Raw genomic sequence first — 13,903 nt, 5'->3', positions numbered from 1 at the left:
TTTCTGACTAGTCAGGTTTTTTTTTAGACTAGACAGTGATGTGTTCTGACTGGTTAGTGATGCTTTCTGACTGGTTAGTGATGTTTTCTGACGGGTTAGTTATGTTTTCTGACTGGTTAGTGATGTTTTTTGGCTGGTCAGTGATGTTTTCTGACTGGTTAGTCATGTTTTCTCACTGGTCAGTAATTTTTTCTGACTTGTCAGTGATGTTTTCTGGCGGGTCAGTGACGTTTTCTGGCTGGTCAGTGATGTTTTCTGACTGGTTAGTGATGTTTTCTGACTGGTCAGTAATTTTTTCTGACTGGCTAGCGATGTTTTCTGACTAGTCAGGGTTTTTTTTAGACTAGACAGTGATGTGTTCTGACTGGTAAGTGATGCTTTCTGACTGGTTAGTGATGTTTTCTGACTGGTTAGTTATGTTTTCTGACTGGTTAGTGATGTTTTTTGGCTGGTCAGTGATGTTTTCTGACTGGTTAGTCATGTTTTCTGACTGGTTAGTCATGTTTTCTCACTGGTCAGTGATGTTTTCTGACTTGCCAGTGATGTTTTCTGGCGGGTTAGTTATGTTTTCTGACTGGTTAGTGATGTTTTTTGGCTGGTCAGTGATGTTTTCTGACTGGTTAGTCATGTTTTCTGACTGGTTAGTCATGTTCTCTGACTGGTTAGTGATGTTTTCTGACTAGTCAGGGTTTTTTTTAGACTAGACAGTGATGTTTTCTGACTGGTTAGTGATGCTTTCTGACTGGTTAGTGATGTTTTCTGACTGGTTAATGATGTTTTCTGACTTGTCAGTGATGTTTTTTGGCTGGTCAGTGATGTTTTCTGACTGGTTAGTCATGTTTTCTCACTGGTCAGTAATTTTTTCTGACTTGTCAGTGATGTTTTCTGGCGGGTCAGTGACGTTTTCTGGCTGGTCAGTGATGTTTTCTGACTGGTTAGTGATGTTTTCTGACTGGTCAGTAATTTTTTCTGACTGGCTAGCGATGTTTTCTGACTAGTCAGGGTTTTTGTAGACTAGACAGTGATGTGTTCTGACTGGTTAGTGATGCTTTCTGACTGGTTAGTGATGTTTTCTGACTGGTTAGTCATGTTTTCTGACTGGTTAGTCATGTTTTCTCACTGGTCAGTGATGTTTTCTGACTTGCCAGTGATGTTTTCTGGCGGGTTAGTCATGTTTTCTCACTGGTCAGTGATGTTTTCTGACTTGCCAGTGATGTTTTCTGGCTGGTCAGTGATGTTTTCTGGCTGGTCAGTGATGTTTTCTGACTGGTTAGTGATGTTTTCTGACTGGTCAGTAATTTTTTCTGACTTGTCAGTGATGTTTTCTGGCTGGTCAGTGATGTTCTCTGGCTGGTCAGTGATGCTTTCTGACTGGTTAGTGATGCTTTCTGACTGGTTAGTTATGTTTTCTGACTGGTTAGTGATATTTTCTGACTGGTCAGTGATGCTTTCTGACTGGTTAGTGATGTTTTCTGACTGGTCAGTACTTTGTTTTAAACTAGACAGTGGTGTTTTCTGACTGGCTAGTGATGTTTTCTGACTGGTTAGTGATGTTTTCTGGCTGGTCAGTGAGGTTTTCTGGCTGGTCAGTGATGTTTTCTGACTGGTCAGTGATGCTTTCTGACTGGCTAGTGATGTTTTCTGACTTGTCAGTGATGTTTTCTGACTGGTCAGTGATGTTTTCTGACTGGTCCGTGATGTTTTCTGACTGGCTAGTGATGTTTTCTGGCTGGTTAGTGATGTTTTCTGACTTGTCAGTGATGTTTTCTGACTGGTTCGTGATGTTTTCTGACTGGTTAGTGATGTTTTCTGGCTGGTGAGTGATGCTTTCTGACTGGCTAGTGATGTTTTCTGACTTGTCAGTGATGCTTTCTGACTGGCTAGTGATGTTTTCTGACTTGTCAGTGATGTTTTCTGACTGGTCAGTGATGTTTTCTGACTGGTCCGTGATGTTTTCTGACTGGCTAGTGATGTTTTCTGGCTGGTTAGTGATGTCTTCTGACTTGTCAGTGATGTTTTCTGACTGGTTCGTGATGTTTTCTGACTGGTTAGTGATGTTTTCTGGCTGGTTAGTGATGTTTTCTGACTGGCTAGTGATGTTTTCTGGCTGGTCAGTGATGTTTCCTGACTGGCTAGTGATGTTTTCTGGCTGGTTAGTGATGTTTTCTGACTGGTCAGTGATGTTTTCTGACTTGTCAGTGATGTTTTCTGACTGGTCAGTGATGTTTTCTGACTTGTCAGTGATGCTTTCTGACTGGTCAGTGATGTTTTCTGACTGGTTCGTGATGTTTTCTGACTGGTTAGTGATGTTTTCTGGCTGGTCAGTGATGTTTTCTGACTGGTCAGTGATGTTTTCTGACTTGTCAGTGATGTTTTCTGGCTGGTCAGTGATGTTTCCTGACTGGCTAGTGATGTTTTCTGACTGGTCAGTGATGTTTCCTGACTGGCTAGTGATGTTTTCTGGCTGGTTAGTGATGTTTTCTGACTGGTCAGTGATGTTTTCTGACTTGTCAGTGATGCTTTCTGACTGGTCAGTGATGTTTTCTGACTTGTCAGTGATGTTTTCTGGCTGGTCAGTGATGTTTTCTGGCTGGTCAGTCTCAGAACTGTTTTACTGGTGCTGATCTGTGACTGTCCCGTTTTTAGATGTCCCACTCCAGGCTGCGATGGCAGTGGACACATAACTGGAAACTACGCGTCCCATCGAAGGTAAGCCCTGTCCTCACGCCGTCTCAGGGACTCTGTTGTGGGTGACGGATCTGCCTCTCACGCTGACCGACTGCTTTGTGGACACAGTGATCTCAGCTGGACGCTGTCTCCTGGACACACGTGACACACATGAAAGCCTTTTCAGACTGCCACCCCCGAATCAATGCAGGTGTGGACGCATCCGCGTGTCACTCCTGGATCAAACTAGGTTTGCTGCTCACAGCAAGGCAACAGACCTGTTCTGTCTAATCTACGAGAGGTTGGACGTTGACAAGACGCTGTAGGGGACTGTCCCTGTGGTTGGACAGAGATGCATTTATGTCCTATAAGTAATTAATCGCTTAGTCCATTTGCAGCCGATCCATGATGCCTTCGAGTCCTGCATGGACGTGGCTGGTCGCTGCCAGCGAGTCTCAGCCAGTAAAGCGGCTCCTGATATTTGACCTTGGTCTCCAGGTGCTCTCAGATTATCGTCCCCACCGCGAATAAAGTGAGACGTCCGTCCCCAAGCTGAACAGCCGTAGTTGTAGACGATGTAATTGGACCTTCATTGAGATCGGGTTACAGAGCGCAGTCACGGTGGCCCCACATAGACCAGGGACACTCCCCTCTGGCTGGGTTGGGTTCCCAACTCAACACGTCTTCCAGCTGCTCTGAGTCTGGTCAGGAACCCGCGTGAAGTTCGTCGTCCTTACTGGCTTTGTCCTCCCGTGACACTGATGATGAAATGAGTCCTGTTCTTCTGTGTGTGTCTGCTGCCCCGTCCTGTCCTGGTTCTATAGCCCAGTAACGTCCTGGCTCTTTTCCTTCACTCATGCACAGACATCCTGTCCCCGGTCTGGTTTTCTGACATTGTCTCTCTGACCTATCTTCCAGTCTGTCAGGCTGTCCTCTTGCTGATAAATCACTTCGGACCCTCATGGCTGCCCACACAGCTGAACTAAAGTATGTCCGCTTCCTCCTGCCTCCAACATGTTCACTCAGTCTGCAGCTACAGCTCTGTCCTGCTCTCCTTTAAGACAAAATAGACCACAATATGTCCCAATATGTCCAGCTGGCTTCTGCCTGCGGGAAGCTGTGCAGTGAAAGTCTGTCTGTGTGTGTCGCAGGTGTCCCACGCCGGGCTGTGACGGGTCAGGACACATCACTGGGAACTATGCTTCACACCGGAGGTGGGGCTGCGCCACATCCCGGACCGTACTGTGCTAATGAGCTACAAGCTAATGCTAGCACTACCTTTAGAATCGGACTCCGGTGTCATGAGGGGACATAACCTTTCACTGCATCTGTGTTTGCTTTTAGAACCAATCAGGTTTGAATTGAAATGAACTTCCTCTCGTCCCCACGTTGCCGTTGGATACAGCTGCTTTGGACTATTTCCACGTTTATTTTTCATCTTCCATCTTGTCCGGGTACGAGGATGATAACGAGATTCTGTGTTTCCTCTGCCAGTCTGTCTGGATGCCCCCGAGCCAAGAAAAGTGGGGTCAAATCCACCCCCACCAAGGATGACAAGGAAGACTCTGAGCTGCTGAGGTGAGCAGGGTGCTAGCAGGGTGCTAGCAGGGTGCTAGCAGGGTGCTAGCCTGTTAGCCCCCACGTGACTCCAGGGAGACATACAGATGGACTTCCTGCATGTCCTGCAGTTAAAGACATATGATCATTTCCCGATTCCTATCTGGAGGAAAGATAAGGAACGGAGGGACACTCTGAGGACATCTGGTGGGCATAGAGGGAAGAACATGTGGAGTGAGCGGTGCAGGAGTCATTAACTCACTGAGTGCCAGACATTTTCAGCGCAGCTCTAAGCTGCGTGCCCCACAGAAGACTCTTTACTATCTTCACTGTGACTATGGCCACACCGAACCTACCAAAGATTCAAGTCTCGTCTTTCATCAGGAACCTTTTTCGTGTTCACAGTTATTAGCCGTTGACGAGAGGCTGGGTTATAAAAATCTTTTTAGATGTGAATGGCACTCAAAGAGTTAATGTAGTAAACTAAAGAATAATATCCTTATTTTCCAAAAGTGTCTTCATTTAACTCGTCTGGTTAAACCAGCTCCAGGTCAAGGTTGAGCTATGGCTAGGGAAGCAGCAGGGCAGCCTGAGGACACCGGTGTGGGGTCCTCAGAGTCCACAGCGTGGGGACACGTGTGACTTCTGGGACCTGGGACCACTGCTTCCAACCAGTAAGGTGCTTCCTGTCGGTTTCCAGGTGTCCAGTTCCCGGTTGTGACAGTCTGGGCCACATCAGTGGGAAGTACGCCACCCACCGCAGTGCCTACGGCTGCCCCCTGGCAGCACGCCGGCAGAAGGAGGGTCTTCTTAATGGCACCCCGTTCTCCTGGAAGTCCTTTAAAACCGAGGGCCCGACCTGCCCGACACCGGGCTGCGACGGCTCCGGACACGCTAACGGCAGCTTCCTGACACACCGCAGGTATGCAACGGACCGGGCTGAACTCTAGCCCTAGCGCTAGCCCTAGCGCTAGGGCTAGCGCTAGGGCTAGTGCTAGCGCTAGGGCTAGCACTAGCACTAGCCCTACTTGAAGGACTTTCCCATTGATTAGCTCTCGACCCTGATCAGCAACTCCTCTCAGTCTCTCAGGTTGTCCCAGAGCATCAGCAAATAAGAAGAGAGCAAAGTTTCCTGGAGACGAATACATCACTGCAAAGTTCAGAGCCAGCGACGGTGAGCTTCCACTTTTATTCACATCTGCTTCAGACGTCTTAGAAGTTAGAACCCATGACCTCACTGCAGCAGTAGGACAGGAGCTGGATCCCCACCTCACCAATAATCAATATGCACATTCACTTGGCCCGGTTCCGGAATCAGGCGGGTCGGCCTTTAGACAGTCTGTACAGGTGACCCTCCTCAGAAACATGGAGCCATCATCGGTTCTGGACGTACAAACGGCCAGAACTGATCCCGCCTGTCTTGATGTTCTATCTTAGTTCTGGACAACGACGAGGACATCAAGCAGCTCAACAAAGAGATCAACGATCTGAGCGAGTCCAACTCAGAGATGGAGGCCGACATGATGAACCTGCACACTCAGGTGAGTCCGCTGCCAGAAGACATGCTGTCCCCCCAGGAGACCCCGCCGTGTGTCCGTGCATACCGACAGATGCGTCCATCTGTCTCTGCTCCAGATCTCTTCCATGGAGAAGAACCTGAAGAGCATGGAGGAGGAGAATAAACAGATCGACGAGAGGAACGAAGCCCTGTTTCTGGAGCTGTCCGGTTTGAGCCAGGTCCTGATCCGCAGCCTGGCCAACATCCGCCTTCCCACCATGGTGAGTCTGCACAGTCGGCGTCGAACCTACGACAGGAAGTCCCCTCATAACCGTGTCAGGGTTGAGTGCCAACACCCCCCAGACGGTCCTAGAGTGTCCTTTGAGGGCGCTGCAGCTCAACCTCTGACCCGTCCAACGTGAGGCGGGTCAGAGGTTGACCCTCTGCCCAGCTGTTTGTGAACTAATCAGGACATACCTGGACTTTTGTGTTTTTTAGCAGGAGCCGCTCTCAGAGCAGAATTTCGACGGCTACGTGGAAACCCTGACCCAAATGTTCACCAACAAAGACTGCTACCAGAACCCAGAGAACCGGGCTCTGTTGGAGTCCATCAACCAGGCAGTGAAGGGCATCGAGGTGTGACAGACCGGAGGACACAGCAGCCATCTTCCTTTCCACCCCTTTAGACACTGTCTTCTTAGTTGCAGCTTGGTCCGTCCATCCGTTCTTTCCGTTTGCTGTTTGCATGTTGCTTTCTGACGGTACGAGCGCGGCCAGGTTAGGGCGTGGCTCTGGAGCGTGTCGCAGCACACCTGAACCGAGGTGTTACCCGTAAGCCACAGGACAAGCGTTCCTCCTCCACTCAATAATGTGGATCATATTGAATATGAGCGTCGCACCTTCAGCATAGTTTGTAGATTCATTCTTACTCTTGCTGTGGAACTATTGAAGTCCAACGTATTTATTATCGTGTCTGTATTATGCTTTGATGTTGGACTATTTATGATTCACAATCTATTTATTCACTTTATTTAATCTCCAAATGCTACCTGGTAACAAAGAGAAAGGAATAATTTCCCCTGCATTGTTGAACAAAGAGGAAATATTTTAAGATATCAACTGTGAATTGTTTTATATATCTTATTCATTTAAAATAATGGAATCTTTTTAAGTGCAAATATTTTGTATCTGAAAGTTTTTTAATAATTTTCTAGGATTTGTTTTTGGTGCTTCGGTTTTTATGATTTTCCGTTTTACTTTACAAACTATTTTGAGTACATTTCAATACACTGGGAATATGAAGTATTTGGTGATGATGAACAAAGTGATGGTGAATATTTCTTTTGTATTGTCTCCGTGGTAACGATGGCTGTGTCTGCTCTTGAAATAAAGCTGATCCTGCAGTAAACGTGAACAGACTGGGTTACTGCATCGCTCCAGGTGGGACCGTTAGCGACACGCTGGGATGCGTCGGGGAAGCTTTTCACGCTGCAGCCAATCACCAAGTGTTTGAAGAATTAGCTTGGAATAAATAATTAAACACCATCAGCTGATCAGTGATCAATGAAAGCCACGCTGCTACTCAGGACCGCATGACGGATCGCTGGAATCTCACTGCCTGGTCTCCGCTGTACTTCATGTTTGTTGGTACGTTTACCTCACTGCCTGGTCTCCGGTGTACTTCATGTTTGTTGGTACGTTTATCTCACTTCCTGGTCTCCGGTGTACTTCATGTTCGTTGGTACGTTTACCTCACTGCCTGGTCTCCGGTGTACTTCATGTTTGTTGGTACGTTTACCTCACTGCCTGGTCTCCGGTGTACTTCATGTTTGTTGGTACGTTTACCTCACTGCCTGGTCTCCGGTGTACTTCATGTTTGTTGGTACGTTTATCTCACTTCCTGGTCTCCGGTGTACTTCATGTTTGTTGGTACTTTTACCTCACTGCCTGGTCTCTGGTGTACTTCATGTTTGTTGGTACGTTTACCTCACTTCCTGGTCTCTGGTGTACTTCATGTTTGTTGGTACGTTTATCTCACTGCCTGGTCTCCGGTGTACTTCATGTTTGTTGGTATGTTTATCTCACTGCCTGGTCTCCGGTGTACTTCATGTTTGTTGGTACGTTTACCTCACTGCCTGGTCTCCCATGTACTCCATGTTTGTTGGTACGTTTACCTCACTGCCTGGTCTCCAGTGTACTTCATGTTCGTTGGTACGTTTACCTCACTGCCTGGTCTCCAGTGTACTTCATGTTTGTTGGTATGTTTACCTCACTTCCTGGTCTCCCGTGTACTCCATGTTTGTTGGTACGTTTACCTCACTTCCTGGTCTCCCGTGTACTCCATGTTTGTTGGTACGTTTACCTCACTGCCTGGTCTCCAGTGTACTTCATGTTCGTTGGTACGTTTACCTCACTGCCTGGTCTCCCGTGTACTCCATGTTTGTTGGTACTTTTACCTCACTTCCTGGTCTCCCGTGTACTCCATGTTTGTTGGTACGTTTACCTCACTGCCTGGTCTCCAGTGTACTTCATGTTCGTTGGTACGTTTACCTCACTGCCTGGTCTCCGGTGTACTTCATGTTTGTTGGTACGTTTACCTCACTGCCTGGTCTCCGGTGTACTTCATGTTTGTTGGTACGTTTACCTCACTTCCTGGTCTCCGGTGTACTTCATGTTTGTTGGTACTTTTATCTCACTGCCTGGTCTCCGGTGTACTTCATGTTCATTGGTACGTTTACCTCACTGCCTGGCCTCCGGTGTACTTCATGTTTGTTGGTACGTTTACCTCACTTCCTGGTCTCCGGTGTACTTCATGTTTGTTGGTACGTTTACCTCACTGCCTGGTCTTCCGTGTACTTCATGTTCGTTGGTACGTTTATCTCACTGCCTGGTCTCCGGTGTACTTCATGTTTGTTGGTACGTTTACCTCACTGCCTGGTCTCCCGTGTACTTCATATTTGTTGGTACGTTTACCTCACTGCCTGGTCTCAGGTGTACTTCATGTTCGTTGGTACGTTTACCTCACTGCCTGGTCTCCCGTGTACTCCATGTTTGTTGGTACTTTTACCTCACTTCCTGGTCTCCGGTGTACTTCATGTTCGTTGGTACGTTTACCTCACTGCCTGGTCTCCGGTGTACTTCATGTTTGTTGGTACGTTTATCTCACTGCCTGGTCTCCGGTGTACTTCATGTTTGTTGGTACGTTTACCTCACTGCCTGGTCTCAGGTGTACTTCATGTTTGTTGGTACGTTTACCTCACTTCCTGGTCTCTGGTGTACTTCATGTTTGTTGGTACGTTTATCTCACTGCCTGGTCTCCGGTGTACTTCATGTTTGTTGGTACGTTTACCTCACTGCCTGGTCTCCGGTGTACTTCATGTTTGTTGGTACGTTTATCTCACTGCCTGGTCTCAGGTGTACTTCATGTTTGTTGGTACGTTTACCTCACTTCCTGGTCTCCGGTGTACTTCATGTTTGTTGGTACGTTTACCTCACTGCCTGGTCTCTGGTGTACTTCATGTTTGTTGGTACGTTTACCTCACTGCCTGGTCTCCGGTGTACTTCATGTTTGTTGGTACGTTTACCTCACTGCTTGGTCTCCCGTGTACTCCATTTTTGTTGGTACTTTTACCTCACTTCCTGGTCTCCAGTGTACTTCATGTTCGTTGGTACGTTTACCTCACTGCCTGGTCTCCCGTGTACTCCATGTTTGTTGGTACTTTTACCTCACTTCCTGGTCTCCGGTGTACTTCATGTTCGTTGGTACGTTTACCTCACTGCCTGGTCTCCGGTGTACTTCATGTTTGTTGGTACGTTTATCTCACTGCCTGGTCTCCGGTGTACTTCATGTTTGTTGGTACGTTTACCTCACTGCCTGGTCTCCCGTGTACTTCATGTTTGTTGGTACGTTTATCTCACTGCCTGGTCTCCGGTGTACTTCATGTTTGTTGGTACGTTTACCTCACTGCCTGGTCTCCCGTGTACTTCATGTTCGTTGGTACGTTTATCTCACTTCCTGGTCTCCGGTGTACTTCATGTTTGTTGGTACGTTTACCTCACTGCCTGGTCTCCCGTGTACTTCATGTTTGTTGGTACGTTTACCTCACTGCCTGGTCTCCGGTGTACTTCATGTTTGTTGGTACGTTTACCTCACTGCCTGGTCTCCGGTGTACTTCATGTTTGTTGGTACGTTTATCTCACTTCCTGGTCTCCGGTGTACTTCATGTTTGTTGGTACTTTTACCTCACTGCCTGGTCTCCGGTGTACTTCATGTTTGTTGGTACGTTTACCTCACTTCCTGGTCTCTGGTGTACTTCATGTTTGTTGGTACGTTTATCTCACTGCCTGGTCTCCGGTGTACTTCATGTTTGTTGGTACGTTTATCTCACTGCCTGGTCTCCGGTGTACTTCATGTTTTTTGGTACGTTTACCTCACTGCCTGGTCTCCCATGTACTCCATGTTTGTTGGTACGTTTACCTCACTGCCTGGTCTCCAGTGTACTTCATGTTTGTTGGTACGTTTACCTCACTGCCTGGTCTCCAGTGTACTTCATGTTTGTTGGTACGTTTACCTCACTGCCTGGTCTCCAGTGTACTTCATGTTCGTTGGTACGTTTACCTCACTGCCTGGTCTCCCGTGTACTCCATGTTTGTTGGTACGTTTACCTCACTGCCTGGTCTCCCGTGTACTTCATGTTTGTTGGTACGTTTACCTCACTGCCTGGTCTCCCGTGTACTCCATGTTTGTTGGTACGTTTACCTCACTGCCTGGTCTCCAGTGTACTTCATGTTCGTTGGTACGTTTACCTCACTGCCTGGTCTCCGGTGTACTTCATGTTTGTTGGTACGTTTACCTCACTTCCTGGTCTCCGGTGTACTTCATGTTTGTTGGTACTTTTATCTCACTGCCTGGTCTCCGGTGTACTTCATGTTCATTGGTACGTTTACCTCACTGCCTGGCCTCCGGTGTACTTCATGTTTGTTGGTACGTTTACCTCACTTCCTGGTTTCCGGTGTACTTCATGTTTGTTGGTACGTTTACCTCACTGCCTGGTCTCCCGTGTACTTCATGTTCATTGGTACGTTTACCTCACTGCCTGGCCTCCGGTGTACTTCATGTTTGTTGGTACGTTTACCTCACTTCCTGGTCTCCGGTGTACTTCATGTTTGTTGGTACGTTTACCTCACTGCCTGGTCTCCCGTGTACTTCATGTTTGTTGGTACGTTTACCTCACTGCCTGGTCTCCCGTGTACTTCATGTTTGTTGGTACGTTTATCTCACTGCCTGGTCTCCGGTGTACTTCATGTTCGTTGGTACGTTTACCTCACTGCCTGGTCTCCCGTGTACTCCATTTTTGTTGGTACTTTTACCTCACTTCCTGGTCTCCGGTGTACTTCATGTTTGTTGGTACGTTTACCTCACTGCCTGGTCTCCGGTGTACTTCATGTTTGTTGGTACTTTTACCTCACTGCCTGGTCTCCGGTGTACTTCATGTTTGTTGGTACGTTTACCTCACTTCCTGGTCTCTGGTGTACTTCATGTTTGTTGGTACGTTTATCTCACTGCCTGGTCTCCGGTGTACTTCATGTTTGTTGGTACGTTTATCTCACTGCCTGGTCTCCGGTGTACTTCATGTTTGTTGGTACGTTTACCTCAATGCCTGGTCTCCCATATACTCCATGTTTGTTGGTACGTTTACCTCACTGCCTGGTCTCCAGTGTACTTCATGTTTGTTGGTACGTTTACCTCACTGCCTGGTCTCCAGTGTACTTCATGTTTGTTGGTATGTTTACCTCACTTCCTGGTCTCCCGTGTACTCCATGTTTGTTGGTACGTTTACCTCACTTCCTGGTCTCCCGTGTACTCCATGTTTGTTGGTACGTTTACCTCACTGCCTGGTCTCCAGTGTACTTCATGTTCGTTGGTACGTTTACCTCACTGCCTGGTCTCCCGTGTACTCCATGTTTGTTGGTACGTTTACCTCACTGCCTGGTCTCCCGTGTACTTCATGTTTGTTGGTACGTTTACCTCACTGCCTGGTCTCCCGTGTACTCCATGTTTGTTGGTACGTTTACCTCACTGCCTGGTCTCCAGTGTACTTCATGTTCGTTGGTACGTTTACCTCACTGCCTGGTCTCCGGTGTACTTCATGTTTGTTGGTACGTTTACCTCACTTCCTGGTCTCCGGTGTACTTCATGTTTGTTGGTACGTTTACCTCACTGCCTGGTCTCCCGTGTACTTCATGTTCATTGGTACGTTTACCTCACTGCCTGGCCTCCGGTGTACTTCATGTTTGTTGGTACGTTTACCTCACTTCCTGGTCTCCGGTGTACTTCATGTTTGTTGGTACGTTTACCTCACTGCCTGGTCTCCCGTGTACTTCATGTTCATTGGCACGTTTACCTCACTGCCTGGCCTCCGGTGTACTTCATGTTTGTTGGTACGTTTACCTCACTTCCTGGTCTCCGGTGTACTTCATGTTTGTTGGTACGTTTACCTCACTGCCTGGTCTCCCGTGTACTTCATGTTTGTTGGTACGTTTATCTCACTGCCTGGTCTCCGGTGTACTTCATGTTCGTTGGTACGTTTACCTCACTGCCTGGTCTCCCGTGTACTCCATTTTTGTTGGTACTTTTACCTCACTTCCTGGTCTCCGGTGTACTTCATGTTCGTTGGTACGTTTACCTCACTGCCTGGTCTCCGGTGTACTTCATGTTTGTTGGTACTTTTACCTCACTGCCTGGTCTCCGGTGTACTTCATGTTTGTTGGTACGTTTACCTCACTTCCTGGTCTCTGGTGTACTTCATGTTTGTTGGTACGTTTATCTCACTGCCTGGTCTCCGGTGTACTTCATGTTTGTTGGTATGTTTATCTCACTGCCTGGTCTCCGGTGTACTTCATGTTTGTTGGTACGTTTACCTCACTGCCTGGTCTCCCATGTACTCCATGTTTGTTGGTACGTTTACCTCACTGCCTGGTCTCCAGTGTACTTCATGTTTGTTGGTACGTTTACCTCACTGCCTGGTCTCCAGTGTACTTCATGTTTGTTGGTATGTTTACCTCACTTCCTGGTCTCCCGTGTACTCCATATTTGTTGGTACGTTTACCTCACTTCCTGGTCTCCCGTGTACTCCATGTTTGTTGGTACGTTTACCTCACTGCCTGGTCTCCAGTGTACTTCATGTTCGTTGGTACGTTTACCTCACTGCCTGGTCTCCGGTGTACTTCATGTTTGTTGGTACGTTTACCTCACTTCCTGGTCTCCGGTGTACTTCATGTTTGTTGGTACTTTTGTCTCACTGCCTGGTCTCCGGTGTACTTCATGTTCATTGGTACGTTTACCTCACTGCCTGGCCTCCGGTGTACTTCATGTTCGTTGGTACGTTTACCTCACTTCCTGGTCTCCGGTGTACTTCATGTTTGTTGGTACGTTTACCTCACTGCCTGGTCTCCCGTGTACTTCATGTTTGTTGGTACGTTTACCTCACTGCCTGGTCTCCGGTGTACTTCATGTTTGTTGGTACGTTTATCTCACTGCCTGGTCTCCGGTGTACTTCATGTTCGTTGGTACGTTTACCTCACTGCCTGGTCTCCCGTGTACTCCATTTTTGTTGGTACTTTTACCTCACTTCCTGGTCTCCGGTGTACTTCATGTTCGTTGGTACTTTTACCTTACTTCCTGGTCTCCGGTGTACTTCATGTTCGTTGGTACGTTTACCTCACTGCCTGGTCTCCGGTGTACTTCATGTTTGTTGGTACTTTTACCTCACTTCCTGGTCTCCGGTGTACTTCATGTTCGTTGGTACGTTTACCTCACTGCCTGGTCTCCCGTGTACTTCGTGTTTGTTGGTACGTTTACCTCACTGCCTGGTCTCCGGTGTACTTCATGTTTGTTGGTACTTTTACCTCACTGCCTGGTCTCCGGTGTACTTCATGTTTGTTGGTACGTTTACCTCACTTCCTGGTCTCTGGTGTACTTCATGTTTGTTGGTACGTTTATCTCACTGCCTGGTCTCCGGTGTACTTCATGTTTGTTGGTATGTTTATCTCACTGCCTGGTCTCCGGTGTACTTCATGTTTGTTGGTACGTTTACCTCACTGCCTGGTCTCCCATGTACTCCATGTTTGTTGGTACGTTTACCTCACTGCCTGGTCTCCAGTGTACTTCATGTTTGTTGG

At 47.6% G+C, this 13,903-nt stretch overlaps 1 protein-coding gene across 1 annotated transcript in view; it reads left to right on the top strand.

Moving 5' to 3' along the window:
* LOC137902524 (myelin transcription factor 1-like) overlaps positions 1-6,364 on the top strand; it is a 32,895-nt gene extending 26,531 nt beyond the window's left edge. Inside the window, exons 13-21 of the mRNA XM_068746615.1 lie at positions 2,647-2,709; positions 3,586-3,654; positions 3,819-3,881; positions 4,162-4,245; positions 4,925-5,146; positions 5,307-5,398; positions 5,662-5,765; positions 5,860-6,003; positions 6,221-6,364. Of these exons, the coding sequence (XP_068602716.1) occupies positions 2,647-2,709; positions 3,586-3,654; positions 3,819-3,881; positions 4,162-4,245; positions 4,925-5,146; positions 5,307-5,398; positions 5,662-5,765; positions 5,860-6,003; positions 6,221-6,364 (985 nt within the window). The remainder of the gene's footprint in view (positions 1-2,646; positions 2,710-3,585; positions 3,655-3,818; positions 3,882-4,161; positions 4,246-4,924; positions 5,147-5,306; positions 5,399-5,661; positions 5,766-5,859; positions 6,004-6,220) is intronic.
* Positions 6,365-13,903: the final 7,539 nt, after the last annotated feature.

Source organism: Brachionichthys hirsutus, chromosome 2 (genome assembly GCF_040956055.1).
Source record: "Brachionichthys hirsutus isolate HB-005 chromosome 2, CSIRO-AGI_Bhir_v1, whole genome shotgun sequence".
NCBI classification, from domain to species: domain Eukaryota; kingdom Metazoa; phylum Chordata; class Actinopteri; order Lophiiformes; family Brachionichthyidae; genus Brachionichthys; species Brachionichthys hirsutus.
This window is presented reverse-complemented; position numbering and strand designations above follow the sequence as displayed.